The 26050-nt window shown below is 39.7% G+C and overlaps 1 protein-coding gene across 1 annotated transcript in view; it reads left to right on the top strand.

Moving 5' to 3' along the window:
* Positions 1-26050, top strand: part of spire2 (spire-type actin nucleation factor 2) — a 45427-nt gene that overhangs the window by 3903 nt on the left and 15474 nt on the right. Inside the window, exons 2-8 of the mRNA XM_084936334.1 lie at positions 16486-16529; positions 17335-17724; positions 19892-19972; positions 20073-20237; positions 20911-20997; positions 22041-22158; positions 25572-25738. Of these exons, the coding sequence (XP_084792460.1) occupies positions 16486-16529; positions 17335-17724; positions 19892-19972; positions 20073-20237; positions 20911-20997; positions 22041-22158; positions 25572-25738 (1052 nt within the window). The remainder of the gene's footprint in view (positions 1-16485; positions 16530-17334; positions 17725-19891; positions 19973-20072; positions 20238-20910; positions 20998-22040; positions 22159-25571; positions 25739-26050) is intronic.

Below are 26050 nucleotides of genomic sequence, written 5' to 3'. Positions count from 1 at the left end.
AAAAGCAGGCGTGATTCTGTCATGAAAATCACTGCATCGGCTCATGAACACTTACAGAAATCACTGACCATGAACATGGTTCACCAAGCTGTGTACAATGCAGGTTAGGTTTCTGCCAGGCAAAGAAGAAGCCATATGGGAACATGAAGTGTCTTGTCTGGATCATGTTGTTTAAAATGGACATTCTGCGGTGAGACAAAATTTGAAATTCTCTTTGGAAAACATGGATACCACATTCTCCAGACTAAAGGGAGAAAGGCCATCCGGCTTGTTATCAACAATCATTTCAAAAGTGCATTAGTGCCTATAGAATTGTCAGCTTGCATATCTGGATAGGCATCATCAATCCTGAAAGATATACCACATTTTAGAGCAACATGTGCTCCCATCTAGATGATGTCAGGGAAGGCCTTGCATATTTCAGCAAGACAATGTTAAACTGCCTACAGCATCTACTGCAACAGCGTGGCTTTGTAGTAGGAAGGTCCAGGTGCTAAACTGGCCAGATGTTCACAGACTGCTGCTAAAAGAAGAGAGGATGCTGCACAGTGGTAAACTTGACTTTTTAGAGTTTTTTCTTTTCTTTTCTTGAAATGGGGAATTTTTCGGTTTAAACTTATGTTTTCTATGTTCTGTTTCTTTTAATAAAAATATGGGTTTATGAGATCTGCACATCACTTTATTTTGTTTTTATTTTACACAACAGCAGTTCCAACTTCGGCATCATGAACCCTCAGATGTTTAGCTCTCATTAGCTGGCTATCCTTGCAGCCTGTGTTGGTTTACGCTCTGCTAGTCCATAAGTAAACGGTCCAAATCAAAGCAGTGATGCAAATCCCTAAACCAGCATGAGGTGGTGAGTTTATTATAGTCTGTCTGCATTATTAATGCAGCTCGTTGGCTACAGGGACATTTTCCTTTCTTTATGTGGCCGTATTCACCCAGAACAGCATACTGCACCATCTGAAGTCCAAACTTTATTTTGTAATACTACCCTTCAGACATGGAAAGTTGCAGCAAAGCATCCTGACTACATTATAGTACCATCTCCATGCTTGGCAATTACTGTCATGTTGTTGCTGCTGCTGCTTTTGTTTTACTCCAGATGTAATGAGGCCTCTGACATCTAATCTGTTGCACTATTAACTCTTCTGTCAAAATTTAGATGACAAAATTTACTTGATATTCTTTTTTTTTCTTTCTGCAATATACAAGAAAATGTCAAAAACAAACTGCTTTGATTTCTGAGAGGTTTCGTTTGTTTTATGTATTTCAATAGTCACCTGATTCCTTGACTGTGAAAAGTGTTTGGTTTTAATTTGATGGGTAATTTATGTGGGCGTAATTTAAGTAATCTAACTCTTTGCTTTTAGCAATGTCAAATTGTTTCCATTTTATTTCTTTCACGTAAATGTCAGCCTGTTATTTGCTCGTTGAGTAAGTTGTGAATAAATGTCATTTTATACTTTGATATCAGATATTTGATATATTTAATATATGCGTTTGATATTCAGCTCTATATATCATTTACATTTATCTTTTGAAATACATTTTGAGAAGCAGTGACTGGGATGCCTCCTAGGTGAGGTGATTCGGGCATGCCCAGCTAAGAGCAGACTACAAGGGAGACCGAGGGTTTATGTCTCTGGCTGGCTTTTATGGCCTCGGTGTTCCCCAGAGGAACTACAGGCGGTGACTGGGGAGAGGAGAGGTGTGGACATCTCTGCTAAGACTGCAGCCCTTGTGAATTATACTTGGATAAGCATGGATGGAACAGTGAAGAACACTGATCACTGAATGGTTTTCAGAGGCATTATTGTGCCTATGTGATGATTTCCTTGAAGAATTATGTATATTTTTTGTGCAGTGCTGTCTGAGGGCCCAACCTTGTCTGCATTCCCTGTAGTTGAATGGGACATAATTAAATAAATTATACGATCCCCAAATTGTTTGCAGTTGTACGTTGAGACACATTACAACTAAAATGTTGCACTATTTACTCACACGGTCTTCCCGATCCCAAACCCTTCCTATTCCTTACCTGTCAAAGATGCAGTCTATCTGGAATTCTTTTTCTACGCAACAAAGTTTGCTTGTTTGTTAGTTTCTTTTTCTAACATTAAACTACTTTTCCAGTGTTCTTTCCTTTCCTACCTTTTCTGAAACCTATCACTGGATTCAATTTATTATGAGTAGTGTTTTTAGGAAGAAAAAAAAACAACAATAAAATACCTCTTTCAGCAGCTCATATGTGATCATCACCCCAACTTCTTGTAGTTTGAAATACTCTGCATTCCTTTCAACTAACCCCGCACCCCACCCTGGGACCTAAAATTACACCTGAACTTAAGAACCACTGCCTTCAAATATTTGGCCCCAGTAAATGGAAATTGTGAATTTGTCATCTTCTCTGTGTTGCCTTGAAAACTTGAGGTTTGTTCTTGACCTTAAACTCAATCACTTAAAAACAGGAATGTCAGTTTAGTAGCTGTTCGGGAGATTTTTATCTTCATTAGTCAAACTCTCTTTTCAGAACTAGCTGATTCACCTTGAGACAGGAAAAACTGGTGAAATCCAATAGAAAGCTATTTGGATTTGATGAATCCGATGCCTGCCAGACACAAGAAAAAATAGTTGAGCTACAGAACATTGTCTCTGAACTGATCTGCTTTGATAGTCTTACTGTTTTACCTTCTTCTGTGTGCTGGAAATATAAATGTACAGTAACGTTAGCATTCACGGCACATGGCCTCAGCTGTCTCAAATAACAATTTCCTGGAAATCTAAACCCCATCAGGTAGTGCGGCAATCTGCAGAGGAGGAGGTTAATGTGAATCCTGATATGAACTCAGACTGATGTTGTGCTACACAGCATTTTAATGTAAACACACACCTGATGTAAAAAAAAAAACCTGAGACAGTGAGACTGCAACGGAGGAAAACATCCTCGCTGATATGCTGCAAATTCACTCTGTTTATCAAATTCAGTTCTGACATCTGATACGAACAGTGAGAGGAAAATTAAAACCTGCTTCCCTCTCCTGACCTCGACCTTTAGTTGAAATGTCATTGATGGCTCCTGTTGGTGAGATGAGCTGTTGCACCGACTATCCCTGCAGAAGCACAAATCTAAAGTGAAACACCGAGAAGATGAACTGACTCATGGTACTGCAGCAAGCTGATGTCAGACTGAAATGTTCTTTTCCAAATGCATGAGGAGTGTTCATGAACCAGCTGCCATCTGGAACGCAGTTATTGCTGACATGTTGGGGAGAGCTCTGCAGTTTGGGTGGAAAATCCTTGTTTGGCTTATTATAATTGTGCTGGCAGATATCTTAGTTACAGCTTGAAGTTCTTTTGAATTGAGTAGCAAGAGTGTGAGATTGTAAGAATATAAGTATGTTTTTGGTAACTTCTGCATCTTATTCTGGTCAAAAACTTCTGCACTCTCCTCATGGACTCGTAGTCCTTGTCCATTGCCCAATCGACAAGAATCAAATGGGCATAATTTCCACTGGAGGCAACACAGCCCCAGAGCAAATTCAAATTCAAATTTTATTTGTCACGTACACAGTCATACACAGTACAATATGCAGTGAAATGCTTAGACAACTGCTCGTGACCTAAAGAAAAAAAGAAAAAGGCTATGAATAAGATAGGAAATAAATATGAAAATTAAAAAGGGTAAATTTAACTAGGAAGGAATAAAATAAAATATAAAAATTAAAGTTAAAAATGAAATAACTGTACAACACAAATTAGAATGAAGGGTAAATTTAACTGGGAAAGAATAAGATAAAATATATAAATTAAAGTTGAAAAATAAAATAACTGTACAACAAATACACAATACACAGTATAGAACTATATAAGAATGTATGAAGAATGTATGAAGAAATATAAATATATATATATATATACACATGATGCTACCACCACTGTGCTTAACGGTTTAACGGTGTAGTTTTTTCTAAACACACAGTGTGTTTTTAACGTTTAAGGTAGTTTTAATGTCAATTTTAATTTTAATTGTAGTTTAACACACACACATGTATATTTATACAGAGATGGGCAGTAACGCGTTAAAAGTAACGCATTACTGTAATCCGATTACTTACTATTGCAAAAAAACTAATTAGATTACGGTTTCCCATAAGCAGGCTCCGTTACTGCTTCACTAAACTGTGATTTTGTTTGTTTGTGAGAGTGTCTCAAATAAGGCTGCCACGAATGATTATTTTGATAGTTGACTAGTCACCAATTATTTTTACGATTAGTCGACTAGTCAGATCATGCATCCATTGGACGTGAAACGTACCGCTTATTGCACCAGCATGCATCTGCCCTTATAGAGATAGAAAATGTGACGTCATTTCCGGGGTAAAACCGCAAAGGATTGTTGGTACAAGTGGCAGTGGTACTAGCGCGCACGGATTATTACAAGACAACAGTCACACAGAGATAAACAGAGACACAAAGAATGGCAATAAGCTGTTTTTTTATTTACTGCCATAGCTGGTAGCATGACAGACACGGGAAGCCGACGGGTAACGAGATCAGTTTTTATCAGATTCCATCGTGGAAGACAAATTGTTCAGGTCATGTTTCCGAAGTCACAAAGAGGTGATGGATGGCCTGGATTGCAGCTATTCGAAGACCAAATATAATGTTCCAGAACACTCCAACTCACATGTTAGTCTTTTGTTGTAATTAATACATAATTTATCATAACATAATTGTTGCTGTAGGTTACAAATAAGTCTTATATTGATTTGAACTGAATTCGTTGCGCTATGCTGCTTTGTTCACTGTGGCTTCGCGGGCTAATGTTTGTTGTGTTTTGTAGGCAAACCAGCCTACAAAATGCTGGAATGCGATCCAGACCGGACACCCTCTATCAACCTGGGTCATACCGAGTTTAAAGCTGCTACCACAGCGAGATTTGATCGGTTAAGAAGCAATCAAGTGATGAATAACTGTTTTCCAGTATGTTTTGAAATGGTTTTCTTTGTTTCTTTTGCAGTGCTGATTTGTTTTTCACCAAAGCAGCTAATAAAGCATAATGGAATACAATTTTGCCTCTTTCTTGTAAGATTCTATAATAAAATGAAACAATAATGCCAGTTATATATAAAGACAATAAATTTAATCAATTATGAAACACTTATTTTACTTGTATTGGATCTGAAAATGTTGTGTAATACTACAACCTGAAAAGACAAATAGATTGCGTTGGCCTGTACAGGAGACAAAGAAAATTTTTTAACAACAGCTGTAAAATGAAATAGTCTAAATCAGAAAATAGATACACCGAAGTAAACTGGACCTGGGCTCTTTGCAGGGATCCGAAGTTACTAAAAAACCGCAGAATTAATGATTACCGGTGCTGGAAATGCTAACACTCGATGCAGTGTTTTGATTTTGCTGCCACTCGTACCTACAATGCAATGCATGAAAGTCACGTGGTCTGTCGATCTCCATATAACTATCATTAGCTTACAACTCGAAGTGCTTAAGGTATGTGCCAACTAAAAATAAAGAGCAGATGATAGTTTATTGAACTTTTAATGAAATTTGCAGATTGTCTCGGTGGAATTTAATAAACGCAGCCGTCTGCTCTTTGCTATCTAAAATATAACAGGACACTGGAGTAAATTCTCGACCATCTCACACTTCTGTTTAATCAGTTTTCTGTCTGTTTATTCAGCTGTGTGAAAACAATAACTTTAATCTCAGCCAAATTGATTTACTCAGGAACAAATAAAATTCTGAAAAAAAGCCAATCAATAACATTTTTAAGTTATCTAAGTGACTTATATATCATGTTTAACCTGAGTAGTGAAAGACCGCGGGGGTTTTGAAAACAATGTGCCGGGTGTTCGCTGTTCTCACCGGCTCTAGTGAGCCTTGACCACCTGGTCAGCTATTGAGCTGGTGGGTAACAGACGTCTCCGTAAACGTTGGAGCACTTTTGCAAATATGTGATGTCTTGATAAATCGAGCAGATATTTGAAGTTTACACACCTACATTTTGCCTGAAAATACCTGAAAAGTTTATTTTGTGACCCAGAAAGTGTAATGTTAAAACTAAGTAGCAGTCGCCATTGTTGGAAACTGGAATTGGCTGGGTCGCACTCTGAATTCTAGGATAGGTTGGGCCATGAAGAACACACCCGACCCATCCTTCAAATCTGGGCAAATAAAGGATGCATTTGGAGGAGTCTTTGAATTTGGACAGCCTTTGTCGCGTTGCTCCTCCAAAGGATGCGACCCCTGAATTTGGACACAGCTATTATATCGGAGACTGCTTCTTCTACTTCTTCTTCTTCTTCTTCTTCTTTGGCGTTTAACGGCAGCTGGCATCTTTGTAGATGCATTACTGCCATCTTTTGTTTCAGTCTGTTATTACACTCTTAAATCCTGCTACATATTCCTGGGTCTGGATCTTACGAAGCTTCAAACGACGCGTTGACTATTAAATTAGTCGTCTACGATTTTGATAGTCGACATAATTGTGAGTAGTCGACTAATCGTGGCAGCCCTCATCTCATAACTATATATATGTGTATATATAGTTATGTGTATGTGTATATATACAGTGGCTTGCAAAAGTATTCGGCCCCCTTGAACTTTTCCACATTTTGTCACATTACAGCCACAAACATGAATAAATTTTATTGGAATTCCACGTGAAAGACCAATACAAAGTGGTGTACACGTGAGAAGTGGAACGAAAATCATACATGATTCCAAACATTTTTTACAAATAAATAACTGAAAAGTGGGGTGTGCGTAATTATTCAGCCCCCTGAGTCAATACTTTGTAGAACCACCTTTTGATGCAATTACAGCTGCCAGTCTTTTAGGGTATGTCTCTACCAGCTTTGCACATCTAGAGACTGAAATCCTTGCCCATTCTTCTTTGCAAAACAGCTCCAGCTCAGTCAGATTAGATGGACAGCGTTTGTGAACAGCAGAATTCCAATAAAATTGATTCATGTTTGTGGCTGTAATGTGACAAAATGTGGAAAAGTTCAAGCGGGCCGAATACTTTTGCAAGCCACTGTATATATGTGCATGTGTGTGTGCGTGTGTGTGCGTGTGTGTGTGTGTGTGTGTGTGTATAGTCAGAAGGTCTTCATATAATGGCTGCTGAAAGACATTCAAGGGTCAGGCTACAGGGTGAGATTAAGAGGGATTCACTAAGTGTACTTAAGGCCAGCTCATAGTCAAAGTCCACATATTGCTCTTGTCAGATAAAAAGGTTGCACCACTCAAATGTTTAACTAGACTTTTCAAGAAGTGAAACAAAAGGCAGTTTTTCAGCTTTCTGACCATGCGCTGTTGAAACATGAAACACGCAGTCCTCCCATTATAGTGCTCACTCTGCCCTTCATGCTTTAGAGCATGCACCTGATATTACCTCAGTTCTTTGTACACATGTAGAGTTACTTCAGTGATTCATAAAGGGGCAGAGTTGCACTGACGTGATTTTCCCGTGTTAGTTATTGTACTGTAATAAATCCACTTTTAATGATTTGAAAAGTACAAAGGACAACCGAGTGCTACACCCTACTATACCTGACAGCATTATAGTTGGTAGTCCTTGAAGACTGTTGGTCCTAATCAAAGTTAGGACTATACCATCCTGGTTACCAGGCTCCGGGACGTAGTCGGTGTGTCTGGTCTGGCTCTGGAGTGGTTTCAGTTATACCTTTCCAATAGAAATTTTAGTGTTTTTGAAAATCAGTTTATGTCATACTCTAAGGACCTGGCATATGGGGTGCCGCAGGGTTCAGTTCTGGGACCTATTCTTTTTCTCCTGTACATGTTACCTCTAGGACTTATAATTAGGCAGTTCCCCTTATCACTTCTATGCTGATGATATTCAGCTCTACTGCTCTTTTAAGCCGATGGAAGTCCAAAAACTTTTCTCTTTAATAAAATGCTTAGCTTCCATTGAACAGTGGCTTGGAGACAACTACTTGCAGCTGAACTCTGAGAAGTCAGAAACATTCATTATTGCCCCCGACAGCCAAATAGCTATAATCAAACAGCATCTTGGTTCTCTTGGCTCCTCTGTCCAGCTGAATCTCAGGTATTTTGGTGTTATTTTTTTATTCCGCCAGGTCCCTAGAGCAACACTCTCGTCAGTTAATTAGGAACTGCCTTTTTCAGCTAAGAACTATCTCCAAACTACGAACTTTGTTGTCTAAATCAGAGTTAGACATGGTTATTCATGCTTTTATTTTATCTTGCTTAGATTACTGTAACAGTCTTTTTCTCTGTTTGAGCAAAAATAATCTTGATCGTTTCCAGTCAGTCCAGAATGCTGCTGCAAAGCTCTAAACAAAGACACGAAAAAGAGAGCACATTACACCAGTTTTATGCTCATTACATTGGTTTCCAGTACATTTTAGAATTCAAAATCTTAGTATTGACTTTTAAAGCTCTGAATCATGATGCTCCTGCCTACATTTCTGATCTTTTAGAACCCCACGCCCGTCTCCGGAACCATGAGAACATCTAAGGCTGTTGGTAGTCCCATGAACACATTTTATGACCAGAGGAGATAGATCTTTTAGATAGTCTTTTAGTGGTCTTAAATGCCATAAATCTGTTAATCTAGGCCTCGTCTTTTAACAGTTAACACTGTTAGAATGAGATTGCGGATACAAGCAAAAGAAATGAGCTTAGTATGAGGGGTGGGCAGGCTTTTCCTTAGCGATAAGGTGAGGAATTCAGTGACTTGGGAGGGGCTCAGAGTAGAGACCGCTAGTCCTTCACATCAAAAGGAGCCAGATGAGGCCGTCACCTTCTGGGTAAGGTGTTCCAGTCAGGTATGTCCTACCGGGAGAGGCCTCAGTGTAGACCCAGGAGAGATTACATCTATCAGCTGGATGATTTTTATTATTTTTAATATTATATTTTAACTTTTATTGAAATCGTTTCATTCATTTTCAAGCAACGTGCATCATTCATAATGCACGACACAATGCACCACACTTTTCAGTCACGATTTAGTCGTTATTTTTTGTCATATTTTAGCTATGCGTGAACATCTTTTGTAGTGGCTTGTTTTATTATGATATTTAACGTCAGTTTATTTTAAGTGTTTTTCTTCTTCTTCGCTGTCTGTCTGGAGTATGTTCATAATGCACGATGCTAGGTGAGGCATGATTCATTATTGAAGAATGTAATTAATGGTTCCAGTGCCTTTGGTCAAAGTCAAAGTAAACTTTATTGTTATCTCCGCTATATCCAATGCAGCATATAGAGAGACAAGACGACGAGGCTCCGGTTACATCAGTGCAAAAAACCCTAATAAATAGCTATAAAAGAAGTAAGAAAATAAATATATTTGTTATTACAGAGGTGTGTTATTAGTTTTTGATGTTGTTCATTAAGCGGTTCTCAAATTTAACTTGATATCTAAGTATCTCTTAGCTTTAGACTAGTCAGTTAGTCTATTCCCCCCCCCCCCCCCCACACACACACACACACACACACACACACACACACACACACACACACACACACACACACTTATTTAGTTGAATAAGAAATTAGTCGCCAGGAATATCCCTATTTATGACATACAGTATAAAATCATCACCATAAAAAAGGGTGCAATGTTGGTCATAAAAGTTATAATCTAATAAAATTTGACAAGTGTTTTGGCACTCCATAGTAGCCCTCCGTACAGCACAGGAACCATGTAATAATTAAAATTTGAATAATCAAATGTGTCATTAATTAATTAAAATTTGAAATACATAATTACCCAAGTTCTCCCCATGTTTGCATCGGTTCTCTCCAGGTACTCCGGCTTCCTCCCACAGTCCAAAGACATGCTGGTAGTGGGAGCCCACTACCCTGACAAAGATAAGCGGAAGAGAATGGATGAATAATTATCGAATTTATTTATATTTATTATTTATTTTGTTTTTCAATTTTAATTAACAATTGTCAGATTTAATTAATTATTCCAAATATGAAAAAAATGAAACTATGACAGTAAAACACTAACTCAGCTGATGTGTACAGAAACATTAGGTATTGGTGATTGCATCCATCTTTAATATACAGTCTGTTTTATGTCTAGTAGCAGTCTTGGAAAAGATTCACGTCTAACGTAAACAGTTCTACATTAAATATCTCGACAATGATTCAGAGCTGCATGAGGACCAGGTGATAAACATGTGAGGACTGGTGTATAGGAATTTATTTTACTTATGTATTAATCACATTATTTTATTGTATGATGCCTTGGTGCCACTGGATTTTAACATGTCTGACACTCATACAGTAAGACAAATGGTGGCCCCCAGGTTGTGGAATGCTCTCCCTCCATCATTACGTTGGCTTGATTGTATTTATTCTTTTAAAAAGCAACTTAAGACTCATTTATTTAGATTGGCTTTTAATTAGATTTGTGCTGTGTGTTTTATTATTAATGTATTTTATGTATTTTTGTTTTATATTACTGTGAAGCACTTTGTGGTTTTTATCCTGTGAAAAGTGCTACATAAATAAATTGATTTGATTTGATTTGATTTGGTGGGGGTGTAGTAAGGAAGTTGGGGGAAGCAGACACTCCACAGGAAGAGTCTTTTGTCTCTTCGAGGACTCTGGGAGGTAGCAAGGGAGTGTGAACCTTAAGGTGTGAAACAGCTGTGTACTGCCTTTTGTTCCTGAAGAAGGTATTTAACTGAGAACCATGTTAGACTCAGTGGGACTCTGCTGACCGTCTGCCCCGCGGTCATGCAGGCTCTCCACAAGCTTGGTTTTCTGTTCTTTGTGTGTTTGGATTAAAGAATGTTAGTTACCGCTCACCGCTCGTCTGCAGGCTTTATTTAAATGGAAAACTTCCACAACAACTGGTCAATAAGCTAACAGCTTTACTCCTGAGGTGACCAGCTGATCAGCGTCAGTTATCAGTTGTGCAAAAGATAAGATTTATTAATGCCAAACATGTGTATAGATATTGTGGTCTTTATGCAATTTTGCTTTATTATCTTTACGCACTGGATAACAGGTATGTGGTGCGCGTAGTGTTGTTTTTTTGTTTTGGGTTTTGTTTTGCTGTCTGTTTTCCAAAAGCAAATTTTAGGCTGCATCTGTAAATTTCATATTTTAAATGTACCTTATGCATTTATAATAAGCCCTGCTCTTCCTAACCCAGCTGTCTTTCTGTCATTTTGTGGTTTCTTTTGAATTTGGTCTCTCAGACCTTATTTCTATGGCAACAGATGGCAAAGTCCATCTTTGCAGAGTGTGTGTGTTTGTGTGTGAGTGCATGTCTCTGTTTGTATGTGACTGGGAGTGTGGGTATCAGGCCTTTTTTTTTTTTTTAGGAAATATTTTCCATCATTAGCTATGAGACCATGTGTGACTTACAGCTAATGAGAAGGAACACTGTAGGTTCACCTTATGGCAGTTAGACACCACAATAACATGATCTAATAGTTGTGGTAGTTAACTGGAAATGTCTAGGATGTTGTGTGTAAGTATATCTGTTTGTCTAACATCTAATTATTGATTTCATGTGCTTTCACTAACTATATTTAGTCCTTTATTTATCCAGGTAAAAATCTCATTGAGATTAAAAATCTCATTTCCGAGAGAGTATGTATATATATATATATATATATATATATATATATATATATATATGTGTATCAGTCATGTACTTGTTTTGAGGCTGTGGCTCAGGTGGTCGAGATGGTCTACGAAAGATTACCAGTGCCAAAGGAAAATCCCCAGCATCCTCCAATTCATCCATCAGAATGCGAGTGTGTGTGCATGAATCAAAGTTTGTTTTCCTTGACCACGAGCATTTCAACAAGCTTACAAATCCAGTAGCATTGCTGAAGACTGATGGTCTGAGTTTCAGCTGTCATGATGTGGCCATTAACTAACATGAACTTGTAGCTAAAGCCGTTCAGGTAAACATGGGAGGCAACGGGTTATTTGATTTGATTTGATATACCTTTATTAGTCCCACAAGGGGAAATTTCATAAGGCTGCCGACCTATTGCACGCAATGGCGGCGCCATCTTACCCTCCTACCATACATACATTACACAAAAACATCACATGGGGAAGACAGGTCAGAGAGGTATAACAATGGAAAATGCACCACATGAGGAAAGATAAGGAGAGAAAAAAATAACTCCCCCCAGACTGAGCTCCAACAGGGAGATCAGTTTGAGAACAGAAAAAAACACCTCTGCACATGAAAAAACTCTTAATACACCAAAGAAACACACGACAAGCAACAGTGGGTAAAGGGTGAGAGACAGCCGAATTAGACAGTACATCCGGGCCTGCAGCCTGTGTGCTGGTCTCCTTGATCCACCGTCAGCATCGGAAGGGAATAAGCGTCGATGGCGTTTGGAGGGGGGATGAGTGTATGTCTGCATGTGTATATATGTCTGTGCGTGTGTGTGTGTATGTGTCCAGAGTTCAGCTGAGACAGTGTCCTTCGCCCTGCCAGGCTAAGTAAACAGTCTTCCAGCCAACCCAGGTGGGGTGGGAAGAACAGTCTAAACACAGTCGTTATCAGCAAGAACCCTGTTATCATGGTTCCGAATAGGTAGATATCTTTAGCACTCAGGCTCACCCAAGCCCAAACTTCTCATTGAGAAAGGGGTGTCAATTGCATTCAGAGACCAGTTGATCCAATCCATAATTCTCTTTTAGGTTTTAGAGAACAGACTGTGAGAGAGTGTTCCAGGGAAAAGTAATACAAAAAACACGAGACTAGACAAGGACACGAGGCTAAGCAGGGAAGCTAAGGGAGAAGAGGAGGAGGAGGAGAGGAGAAAAGTGCAACCGCCTTCGTCAAGAGCAAGAACCTATTGCATAACATATTGTTATGGCTAAAGCTGATGCTAACCATAACCAAGCCCCAGAGCCAAGAATTTGTAATGCCCCGTCTCTGCTATATGCATATGGCTAACTGGGTTATTGCATTTCCCTGAATCTAAGCTGGAGGGCTCTTGGAAGCGATTTCAATGCACAATTATCTCCCCTTTTGTGTTTATTGGGTTGTAACTGTGGGAAACAGATGGAGGTATCATTGGTTACACTGTGTGACCCCGGTCAAGTATTATGCAAACCTGTCTGACAGGTTTACTGGGCTTCGTGCTATCGTCTCACCCCTGCAGATAGGCGGTGGTGTGGGGTGTGCATCACAATGGAGAGTTTCTTTTGTCGCCAAATGGAAGCAGCATCTATGTCTGCTCAAAGGAACAGAGAAACTCTCTGTTTGTCTAAGGTTCACATCACGCTCTAAGGGCTCTTTGTCGTTGACATCAGTGGATGCTGTGGCATGCTGACTTGCCCCTCCCACGCATCGATACCAATACTGCAAAAACATCCCTGAAAGGAAACGGCACAACACATCCTGCTAACCAGGATGCCTCGTGCCATAAAATAAAAAGCTGAAAAGTTGGTTTTAATATTTTAAAACAAAATAATAACTTCCAACCTTGACTTGAAACATGATTTAATAAACATTCACTGGGAGGAAAGCAGGGCTTGCTAAACCAGAAACAACAAAAACTATTGTGAGCACTACTAGAATGTGCTCCTTTCAACCCATTAGGTTAAGCAATGGCTAGGTGGTGTAGTGCTTTTGGTGGCAATTCGCCATCCGTTTCCTACTTAACCTGTTTACAATGCACTTTTGTTGCTTATTTTTATTTACATGTTGAAAATAAAGCCATCAAAAGACTTTGAAATAAAAACATACAAGCCACTTTCTCCAACATTTAGGAACATTTTTCTTTCAAAATTTTTTGGTGAACTTTAACCTAATTTTGCTCTTTAACAAAAAATCTTCAGGTATAACATGCTCTCACTCACAGTTTAAAGAAAACCAGTGGAATTTATTCCTCGACCTGAGATGAATAAAAACAAGCTCTCTGGAAAGTAAGTAATGGCCTGCATTTGTATAGCGCTTTTCTAGTCCATAGGACCCCAAAGCGCTTTACACTACATTCAGTCATTCACCCATTGGCGATAGCAAGCTACATTGTAGCTACAGCTGCTCTGGGGCGCACTGACAGAGGCGAGGCTGCCGGACACAGGCGCCACCGGGCCCTCTGACCACCACCAGTAGGCAAACATGGGGTTAGTATCTTGCCCAAGGATATTTGGCATGCAGCCAGGAGGCAGCCTGGGATCGAACCACCGACCTTCTGATTAGTGGCTGACCTGCTCTGCCACCTGAGCTACAGCCACCCCATAACATAACAAGTCTAACTGAATCCATTTGGATAATGGGAACTGTGGGTTCCATTACCAGCTTCATCATCTTTCATCTGCTCCATTTAGAAGTTACCACAGTGGCTCATTTGCCTCCACCTCACGCTATCTCCATCGTCCTCCTCTGTCACACCAGCCCTCTGCATGTCCTCCGTCACTACATCCATGAACCTCCTCTGTGGCCTTCCTCTTTTCCTCCTGCCTGGAAGCTTCATCTTCAGCATCTTCCTCTGCACATGTCTAAAAAATCTCAGCTTTGTGTCTCCAAACTGCCCAGCCTGAGTTGTCCCACTTATACTCTATCCTTATTGGTTCAGGAATCATTGGCGCTGGAAGCTAAAAAACCTTTCATGTTTTTGCCATCGTACCTGCATGGAAAACAAAAGCTTATTGGGAAGTGTTTACAGCTTTCAATTATTTTGTGTTACAAACTCAAAGTCTTCTTTGTTTGTAGTTTTCAAAAATTACTAATGTGCTCGACTATTATATCATTTTAGCACATTCACTCTTCATGCTGTCCTCAGCAGGGCGGAGGCACAAATAATGTTAGGGAACTCCAGTCACCTGCTCAAAAAGCTCTTGATGCTTTCAGGGTTGGTTAGTGTTTTTGTTCTATTGGGGTTCCCATTAGAATCAGCCTTAACTAAGCAGTGTTCAGGGTTTTTTTGTGTTTCCTAGTCAGAAATGTGACGCTACAGTACTCTCAGTCAAACTGACCCTGCTTAAGAAAGCTCTTAACTGAATTTGTGTCTCTAAGTACTAAAGAAAGGTGCTTCAATGTTTCCTTTATTGTCTCCTTCAGCAAAGGGGGTGCTTCACCATCCTTTATCAGAGGAAAAGCAATAAAGTCATGCAATCTTTTATGCAGCTCATCATGCAAACTGCTCTTCTGCTGTATTTCCCACCTTGTTTGAAACCATCACTAAACTTTGAAAAACTTGATAAACTCACATGGTAATGTTTCGACTATGTTACTTGTTCCCTCGTGTGAAGAGTGGGAGTGGTCTTATGTATTTTCTGTAAATAAAGACCATTAGAAAAAAAAATCAAGCTCTAGTGGAAGTCAGATTTCATTTCTTGTCTTAATTTTTGTATTTCCAGATTTCAGAATCATTAATTTTACTCAAAGACACTGGATGCCTTGATAAATGCAGCAGTTAACAGCATCGTCTCTTCAGTAGAAAGTGGACATTTCTTAATATTTTCATTCACATTTTTGATTAACATATAATTTTTTTTAACCTTGATAGATATTTTCTCAGGCTTCTCCACATTTATGTAGTCTGAGAAACAGCTGGACCTTAAAATTGTGCTTTTTCATAATCGATCTTTGTGACGTTGTAGTTTGAGCAAAGTGAAGCAGGGACAGGTGTAAATTGCTTCATGTGCCCATTAACCATGTCTCTGGTGTGTTATATGACAAGTGACGAGCATTAAATGGAAGTGAAACAGGGTGAAAAACGGCTGCTGCAGAAAAGAGTCCTATCCATCTCCATAACCGTACAGCAGAGTGCTTTTAAATGTTTATACTGGAAAGGGAAAAACTCAAAAATTACAAATAATAAGTGAGACTGGTTTTGTCCTTTTTTCCTGCCTGAAGGATGTTCCAGAATACTCAAATTTATGTAAAACTAATTTAAATGATAAAATCTGTGCTTTGGGACATTTTAACTAGGCTACATCGGCAGGGGGGGAAACCTGAGGGCTGTATTAAAAAGTGAGATGCAAACTGCTCAGAACAAATCTTAGTTTGGATTCAAGTTTCAAAAGTTAAGCTCAGTTATTAAAGCTAAAAAATGGGGCAGCACCCGAGAAGAGAGGTGGGGAAAAAAGTTTGTAATAGCATAAAATCAAATCAACAAATGAGCCGGATCCACAACGCAGATGAGAATTAGGACAGAACGCCTTAATGTGGATTTACTTGTTGAGAAAATCAACGTCTCGTGTTTTGCACGTGGAGACTGGTTTATTTGTTTTACATTTAGGTGGTATATGAGGTGATATTTTTATAATATTGTACAAAGGATTTACTTTATACAATTTATTAGCATCTTTTTTTAATCATATTGGAAATGAAACTTTTTTTAGATGGGTGAAGTGTATAAATCAATATTACATTTTTTCTCTGTTCTTTAGAGATAGAAAAGGAGTAGATGTAAAATATTGCAGATTGGTTTTATTGGTTTTATCTTTTTGTTTTTGTCTCTTTAGATGACACTGATGGGCCTCCTCGTTCTCCTGCTACAGAGTGCCAGGTGAGAAAGAAACTCTAGACATAAGTTACTGTCAGGCTTTTCAAAGATGTGCAGTACTTTTTTGTCCCTTGTCCTTGGGGTCAAAGTTGCTGTTACTGAAAACAATGGTAGATTCAGTTCAAATCAGTTTTATTATATAGCGCCAGATCACAACAACAGTCACCTCAAGGCACTTTAATATTCCAAGGCAAAGACTCTACAAAGTTAAAAAGAAATCCTAGCAGGTTGTCTGAATGTTATGGGCAAGCATTTGGCGACAGTGGAAGGGAAAAATCCCTTTCAACAGGAAGGCAGGGATTAGGACAGTGACGCCACCTTCAGGTTAAGTTGTAAGCACAATTTTACAGTGGACCCACTGTAAAAAATAAATAAATAGATGATAATGATAATAATTACAAATCTATAGTAGTTGGTGGGGGAAAAAAGGAAATTTTATTGTCATTAATTGTTTATTTAATACTTAAATAGTTTTGTACAGTATGAATAACATACTAGTGGGGGATGTCTTTACCACGAAAACTGTAAAACTTTAAAAACTGTAAAAATTCAGTGAAAAGTCCAAAATTGATGCCCCTTTTCACATTTTCCAAAGTCATCCAGTGGGCCAGATTGAGTGTTTGCGGTGCTGCTTCTGGCCTCTGGGCCTTATGTTTGACATCCCAGCTTCACAACAGCAACATGGTTGAAGAATGCTTAAAAGGGAGTCTTTTATGTGAATTAGATTAGATTTATCTGGACCTGTAAAACAGTTATTAGCAATACTTTTAACTGACTTTCTGTGGTTCCTCCTCATTCATCCCTCCAGCTGGTCCACCTGCTCGGCGTGGCTATCTACCGAGCCCTGGATTGGGGGCTGGATGACACTGAGGAGCGCGAGCTCAGCCCACAGCTGGAGCGCCTCATCGAACGCATGGCGGCAGGGGACCAAAGCGGAGGGGGCTACAGCACCGCCGGAAACGCAACAACAGATGAGGGGTACAGTGGACAGGAAGAGGAGGAGGAGGTAGAGGAAGAGGAGGACCGGGAGGGCATAATCAGGCCGGTGTGTACGTTCCGCCAGGTGATGGCGCTGTGTGCATCTCGACTGGCAAACCCAAGTCTGGCTCCGGAGCACTACCAGGCTGTCTGCAGGGCTCTGTTTGTTGAGACCCTGGAGCTGCAGACCTTCCTCGTCAAGATCAGAGACGCAAAGGAGGTACGCTGAGTTTGTTATCATCTCGTCATTTTATGTTTTGTTTTTTGTATTCATAGGATAGACTGGAATGTTAAAAAGAAGAAAAACAATAAAGAGTTGACTCAGCAGCGTAATGCAATCTCAGGTTTCAGCTGTCCTTGAAAGCATCAGGTATGTGCCACCTGTAAACAGGTGTAAACAAGAATAACTGACACGCCATAGCTGCTGCTTCAGTGGTGTGCACCGTGTAGTGTTTGTGTGTGCCCTCTAAATTTGAAATTCTTACAGCCTTTCTCCATTAATATTCCTGTTTACATCCTGCAGACTGGAGACTGAAAAATGACTGAAGAAGCTGCCTCCACAGTTTCCTCCAACTACTCAACCTTAAATCTGACTTGCGGCGTGTCACTGCAGTGTTTCTGCTTTTTGATCGATATTTAGCAGAAACACGGCGCAGAAAACTGTTTACATGAGTACATGCAGATGGTAGACTGACACTGTGTCATTCTAGCAGATCCAGATGAGGCAGAGAGCCTTCAGTCCAGAGTTGTTGTTAGTTAACGCCTTTCTGTTTCAGCAGCTGTATCTCCACCTGATTTTACCCTCCAACCCAACCCAAAAAGTTTAAAAAGGCAGGAGACAGGAGTCAGGCAGGAGTCTCCTTGAGCTGAGGCTTTTGCAGATGACATTGTGATCTGTAGTGAGAGCAGGGTACAAGGCGCAGAGATGGTGAAGTTTAGATGAGTTTAAACACTTGAGGTCGACCATCCAAAGCAATGGACAGTGCACAAAAGAGGAGAAGAAGAGAGCATGAGACGAGTGGATTTGGTGGAGTATCAGGGATGACTTGTGACAGAGGGATATGAGCAAGAGTGAAAATAAAATAATTTTAAAAGGGTGTTAAAATTGGAGCTTCCAGGCAGGGGGAAAATAAACCTCAGAGGAGATTCATGAATGTAGAGAAGGAGAACATGCAGAGGGTTGGTGTGCCCGAGGACGATGTGAGAGATGCTAGAATAAGATGGAGGCAGATGTTGCAACCCCTAAAGGGAGCAGCCAAATGAAGAAGAAGAAGAAGACAACTGTCTGAATAATTTACTCAGGCGGGGCAACAAAAATGACATGAATGGCTTCATATGTATTGTTAGCAGCTAACATTAGTGATGGTTTATTAATTAGCACTCACCCAAAATGACACGCTCACAGCTGTCCCATCAAGAACATATGGGAACACTAATGAATGTAGACTTTATTCCGAGTCAGTCAGTGCAATATGCTGTAATTCTGGTTTCCACAACTTGATATATTATCAAGTTTTTGACTTGCTTACATCTTGATAGGCTTTCTGAAAAATTCCCGAAACATCTCTATCAAAAATACCTCAATTGATACTTTCATGTACACTTATTAGGTGCTAAAACAGTTGAAGTATTAGTGGACATGCAGATGCTGAAAGCAATTAAAATGTCACATCAGCAGCTGAAGTGTAAACACTTCTGACAAAACACTGACTAATTGATTTGTGGATGCTTTTAAAATAAGTTAAAGTTATTCAAAGAATTCAGGGGGGGAAGAAGCAGGATGAGCTGGAACGTTTGGTTTTCATGGCCTTTATAAATGAATTTCTGTAAATAAGCTTTGGGTAACTGGATTTGTCTCCAGTGTCATATTTAACCATTTTATACCTTTTCTAAATTTGTAAAGTCAACAGAATCTCTGCAGTAATTTATGTTAGGGCAGGGCTATATGGCCAAAAATATTTATCACGATATACATTTGCAAATTTGCAATAACAAGATAACTGACAATATAATTGACGTGAGACAAAATACAACTCCACAACTTTATTAGTGCAAAAAAAAAACCCCATCAATGTATTTTCACTTAAACAAGCAGCTGTTTTTTATGTGCATTAAAGCTATATAAAAATTTAACAGTGCAAATGCAAATCCCTTGCTGACAGTTTAACCAAAAGGCATTTCCAGTGGAAACTCGTTGACATATCCTCAGCATAACCATGTATAATATCCACAAAACTTAAAAAGAGGTTATACACACACAATACGGGAATATTATGTTGAAGCACAGACCTGCTTTACTTACTATAGGTGGATGTGGGCATGTTTTAGAGATAAAAATCAGTCGTCATGGACAACTGCTGCTATAAAAAAATGTTTTTGTTGCCCAGATGCTGAAGAAGATCTCATCAGAGGAATCTCTGGAAGACAGATCTACGGCTGAACTGGACACTCTGAAACACAGAGACTGGGTGAGGGGAGAATTCAGTCTGTGACAGGGAGGACAGCAGTGTTGTTGCTCTGACACATGCACATGAGTGGTGTTGTTGTTTGCGTATTGCTTAATGCCAGGCCCGTCTGTGGGTGCAGCTGATGAAGGAGCTCAGGCAGGGAGTGAAGCTGAAGAAGGTGCAGGAGCAGCCGTTCAACCCGCTGCCCACCGAGTTCAGCCTCACGCCGTTCGAGATGCTCATGCAGGACATACGAGCTCGCAAGTTCCAGCTACGCAAAGTTATGGTGAGAGTTCAGACATGATGTAAAGAAGCTGAAATCAGTGGAGCTGTTTTTGCAGAGTAAGCACTTAAAGCTCTGAAATGTTTTCACTGGAAACTTGATAGGAGTCATCTCAGGGCAGACAGGAATCAGACTAGAGGCCTTTTTCAGGCACCTTACTGCATCATGCATGTGTTGCAAATTGGCTTTACTGCAGAAAGAAAATGTTGTATGGGAGGCATGCATGTGGCAGTGAATCATCTCGAGGCCTTCTCCACGGGCAGATGCATAATTCAGCTTTACAATGCAAATATTAATAAAGGCCTTTCTCAGCCTTCTGCTGTTTTGGCAGCAGCTGCAGTTTTTTGAAAATACCAGCAGATTACAGCATGTGCTGTGATTGTGATTACAATTTCTATTTAACTTCTATACATTATAATGAGTATAGTATGGTGAGAGAGTCGGATATTTCTAATGTTTTGTTATAGTTTATAGGCAGCTTTGAATTCCAGAATATGCTCCTGGATGTGTGGAGTGTGTTTTATTTGCTTTGACTATGTGATGTTTATAACATGTTGCAATGTACTTTGATCAAGAGGCCAAAAAAGAGTCGCTGCTATCCGTCTTAGCCTTCTGTCTATCTCGACAAAAGTTAGACTTAGGAAGTAAGCTCTGCATTGTTTCCTGGCTTATTCAGGTGGACGGTGATATTCCTACTAGAGTGAAGAGAAATGCTCATGAACTGATCCTGGATTTCATCAGATCAAGACCTCCACTTAAACCAGTAAGTGGGTTTAGGGTTTTTTTTCCTCTCTCTGCGTTCTTGGCTAGCTTAGTGTTAGCACGCTGTCTGTGCAGGTGATTGCAGAGAGCCGAAGTTGTGTTAGCAGTATAATGCTTCTGTCATGGATGCAGTCTCCACTTTACCATCGTGCGCTCGTGTTTTCGTCCAATAAAAATAAAAGTAAAGTTCATATCCACGCTGCAGACTGCATCACTACTTTCCCTCTCCAACACACAAAATAAAATCAGATGATCGTAGCGCAACTGGAACTGATAAATGGGATCGACAGACAAGCAGACTAACAATTCCAAGGAACTGGACTACTGGGAACCAGGTCTCACTTCGCATCCCTAGTTCTAAAGTTGATTTTGCTGCGCTTTTTGGAAAAAAAATCATAGCGGTCCTGATCTCAGTGACCTCATTTACCCCCAAATGATAAAACCATGACATTACCTGATGCATGTCATCAGCCTCCTGTTCCTGCTAACTGTTTGTTTGTTTTTGCTGCATGTGAACAAGTCTGATTGGCTTCCCAACTGGTTTAGATGCACATTTCTTTCTCTTCGTGCTGAAAATTGGAGAAAAAAACTTTTTGTGATGAGAAATCCTCTTAGTTTAAATTACTGTTGTCCAATTTTGTGTGATTTGAGATGTTTTGTCGTTTAGTTATAGAAGTGTGTGTGTTACTCATGTCAGGATTTTTTTAGGAATAATAAACCTCCTCCAGTGGACAATGTTTAGTTTAGGTTTTTTTTCTTAATGCTGCTCTCTTTGATACATGCTAATAAATAATACTTAGATGTCCAGTAAATGTCTTATTTTTGTTTGGAAGTTTATTAAGCCTCATTTCTAACATTCACTGATATCATAGCACAGTGCTGTTTTCTTCTGTGTGGTTGTGTCATGGCTTTTAAATTTCAACATCTGGACATGGACTGCATAACCTGTACTGAATAATCAAAATTTCTCTTCAAAGTACAAAAGTAATATACTTATATTTATTTCTCACTCGTGGATGTGACCTAATTGCCTCTCTTCTTTAGGTTTCAGAGCGCAGCCTCCCTCCTCCTCCCCCACAGCAGCAGTCCCTCCATGACCGGGTCCTGGCTGAGATCAAGCAGGAGAGGAAGCTTAGACCAGTAGTTCCACCCAGCTCGAGGCGTAAGGGAACAATCTTTGATCTCGGAGTGTTGATAGATAAAACGAAATAAACAGAACAAAGAATGCCACTAATCAAAAGGAGGTTCAAAAGCTCTGCATAGATTTGCATTTAGAGATTGTTGTTAAGACACAAAGTGCCAAAGGAGACCTGAGAGTCCTGGTTCACAGGCTTAAAGCGTGTGATACAAGTAAACCTAATTTCTGCTGTTTGGTATCCCTCCACTTAGTTTGGATAAGCTGGGAAAAGAGAGTTTGGACAGGTTTCATATTGCACATTTCACCATAGCATTTGCTTTTGCCCAAAAGAGATACCAGGTACCAAGAACTGAGTGATTAAATAAACTTTTATTTTCAGTTTGATGTTTGGCGAAAACCAAACACACGCCATCAGCACAAATACCTCAAACCAACTTCAAGCACGGGATGATTTGTGCTCATTTTGCATCCACATTTTGCCCGGGTACTCTAAAAGTAAAGAATCAAAGTGCTGCGGTGACCCAGTCAAAGTCTAAACCTCGACCTGGCTGAAATACCACAGAGAGCTGTGCATAAAAACCTCAGTGAGCAATGCTGTAAAGAAGATTGGGCCAAAGTTCTCCCACAATGGTGTAAGAGACTGATAGTCACAAAGACAGCAATTACAGTTATTTGAAGAGGGAAATCCATGTTGTTATAATTAAGACGTAAAAGTAGTGACTGAGGTCAGAAACCGACCAGGAAAGTGCTTACAGGAAAGAGGTCATTGATCAAGTGAGCATTTTTTCCTTTCCTCACGGACGCCTGCATATTCTCTAGTTCTTTTTACGGCCACAAGAGTCGCCCCCTGCTGACCATTAGAAAGAATGCAGGTTTAAGGCACTCCTGCCAAAAATGCCTGGACCGACCCAAGGCCTTCTGCAGGTCTTTCCCAACTTTATTTTTCACACTCCACCACTGCACTGTCTAATAAAGGCAAAAATATAAAAATAAATAACCCTTCTCCCACTCTGCAATCCATATCCCAGCAAACAAACACATGGATTAACTTTTTAGACCATCTTTTAGAAGCAGTACACTGCTAATAGTCTTTAACAAGTATGTAAATATCATGGAGAGAATGTACGGTCAGGTATTTTATTAGGCATAGGGACCTGTGACTGGGTCATTCCAGCAGTAAAGATAAAACACAGATCGTTTTTACCATGTAAAGTGTGATCGTTGAGTTAACTTTAACATTGAGTTAAAAAAAAAAAACATATTCATAGTCTCCTTGGACAGGGCTTTAATAACCTGCTGCTATTGTTGGGTCACTCCCTGAGTGTATCCATGCAGTTTCACCATGAGCCTAAAACCAAGGCACCGAGCAAGTATCAGCTTCTCTGTCAAGCTGGCCCTATTTTCGTTATAAGGACCATCACAGGGGACGAGAGTTGGGACTCTGTAATGGTTTTTAAACCCTGTCAATGACCTAAAAACTGAGCTCACTTGTGTAGAGTCCAGCTGTACATTGCAAGCTGCAAGCTGCTGGATAGAAAGACCTGCAAAGTACTTTTTTGATAAAGTGGTTGCATATTGTGTTTTGTTGTTCTGACTGGATGCACTTGCAGAATAAAGCACTCCCAAGTACATATTAAACTACTGCCTAATCTATTGTTTGTATATAGATTAAGTAGTGAAAGTTTATTTATATTGTCAGAAACCTTCTCATCAGTCCTTGCAAGTGCTCAATAATGTTCTCATTATAATGAATATTATATTTAAATTTAAGCCTGTCTACAGTGTGTTTGTTGATCTAGTTGGCTTGCAGCTGCATGCAGTTGCCCTTTCAGAGGTGAATACAGTTGCATTAAACTGATGAAATAATTGCATCATAGTGAGTCTGGACATTCTGTACTGTAGCTTTTGAGAGTCACAACAATACTTTTCTATTTAGAGCTGCAGTACACATTAAGGTCATCTCACGTTTCATAAATATTGACCTGCTATTTTCAGATCAAGGTCAGCGTGTTTTAGTGTGCGGACTGTTTATAAAGCAAGCTGCCTTGCAGAGACTGAAATTAGTCAACTGGGACTGGCATGCTTTTATTCAGAAAGAGGAATCAAATGTCTTGACTTGTATCTGAAGGGAGTTTTTTAGTAAGCCTCATATATGCTGATATGTCTGTGGGTAAAATACAATTTAAGAATTAAAGTCAATCACTTGCTTTGTGCTTTTAGAGGACTTTCAATTACTGCTGTGTAAATGCAGACTTTAGAGTTATTTTCGAAACCATCAACCATCAAACCAATGAATTTAGCAGGTTTTGGCTGATCCACACACATTTATTATTATTTTTTTCCTTTAGTTTTTACTTATACCACCTTAAAAGTTTATGGAAGCATGGATTGACTGGCTACTTGGAAAAGTCCAGTATTTGTGTTATTTTTATCTTTTTTTTGGTCTCCTCAAACTCCTACAGGATTTTTTCAGCCATTTAATAGTGGTCTGCTTCTGCAGGGACTTTGTAAAGAAGTTGTACTCTCAGTTTTGTGACAGAAAGGTGTTGACGCTGTTAATTGTTTTAGCTTGCTTTATTGTATATTTACCTTAAATGGACCAAAGTGTTATGACACCTACGCATTAGACCTACTGGAGCTGTTTGGACATAAAATCCATGTCGTGAAGCTCCCAGTGGACAGCTTTTGTGCTGATGTTAATGCCACAGGGGGTATCTATGAGGGAATAAATCTGTTGCAAGTGTGACGTGCTGTTATAGTATTCAGTGAACTCTTTATAATAACCCATTCTTTCACAAATGTTTTTCAAAGGCAGACTGCAGGTGAGGTGTTTGACCTTATATGCCCGTGCCAATGAGGCTGAAAACACCTGAATTTAAAGATTAAGAGGTGAGGTCCATATAGTGTATTTGTAGGAATTTCAGTGTGAATAAATTTGGATAGGGCTAAAATTTAAATTAATCACAGTTAACATGATTCACTGAGGTTTGTGGCAGGTGGTTTAGGGCAAATTGAGCCATAATATTACATCAGAACAGCACGTCTCATGTCATTGTTTGTATCCACTGGCTGTTTTTTTTTTTTAAATTTTGTTGTTTTTTTGTTATTTTTGTATTTTGAATGAAGGAAGAGCAATTTCAGAATTGGTTCGGGGGGGACTGTCAAAGTTATGAGTTTGATGCCAAGGCTTTTGCTCCGGCCTGGAGCTTTTCACTGAGTCCTCACCAAGAATTTGCTGTTCTTGGAAGGTCGTGATGCCTATGAGTATTAAGCCTTTCTGACAATATGAACAAAACTGAAAATAGAACCTTTGTGCAACTTATGGAATAAGGCGGAGCTGCTTCATTGCACTGACTCCAAAGTGGTACACAGGGTGCGTCTGATTACTCCCTTCTGATCTCAGCACACCTGAGATTTTCTGGTTTCTCTTCCCTCAGCATTTGGCTCTCTGCCCTGTCTGGCTCAGACGTGTCCCTGCAATGTCAAATCCACTTCATGCATCGACCTATCCGTGTCGGAGCTCGGACCCCGGCCACCATCCCGTCCTCGCATCCTGCTCAAGGCCCCGACCCTGGCCGAGATGGAGGAGATGAACATATCAGAGGTGAGCTGGAACTCTGTGATCTTGAAGGGGAATAGGAAAGGAAACTTTCTTCTCTGTGGGCTCAGTGTTGTTTTTAACAGCAGCACACGCTCTGTTTCCCAATCTAAGTGGGTTAAGATTCCCCTCTGAGGAGGAAAATGAAACAGTGACTGGGAAGAATCGCTTTCTCTTTTGCACAAAGACTCAGCAACTTGGGAAATTCTTTCTTTCTCTCTTCTTGCTTTTGCTGTATTACATCAAACATTAAAGCTCCCCTACGCTTTAGCACTTTAAAAAATATCCTCACAGGTGCATGGGGGGAGATATCTGCAG

The sequence above is a fragment of the Perissodus microlepis genome, chromosome 7, assembly GCF_051167445.1.
Source record: "Perissodus microlepis isolate ML-2025 ecotype Zambia chromosome 7, ASM5116744v1, whole genome shotgun sequence".
NCBI lineage: Eukaryota > Metazoa > Chordata > Actinopteri > Cichliformes > Cichlidae > Perissodus > Perissodus microlepis.
Note: the sequence above shows the minus strand (reverse complement) of the source record. Positions and strands in the feature narration are given on the sequence as shown.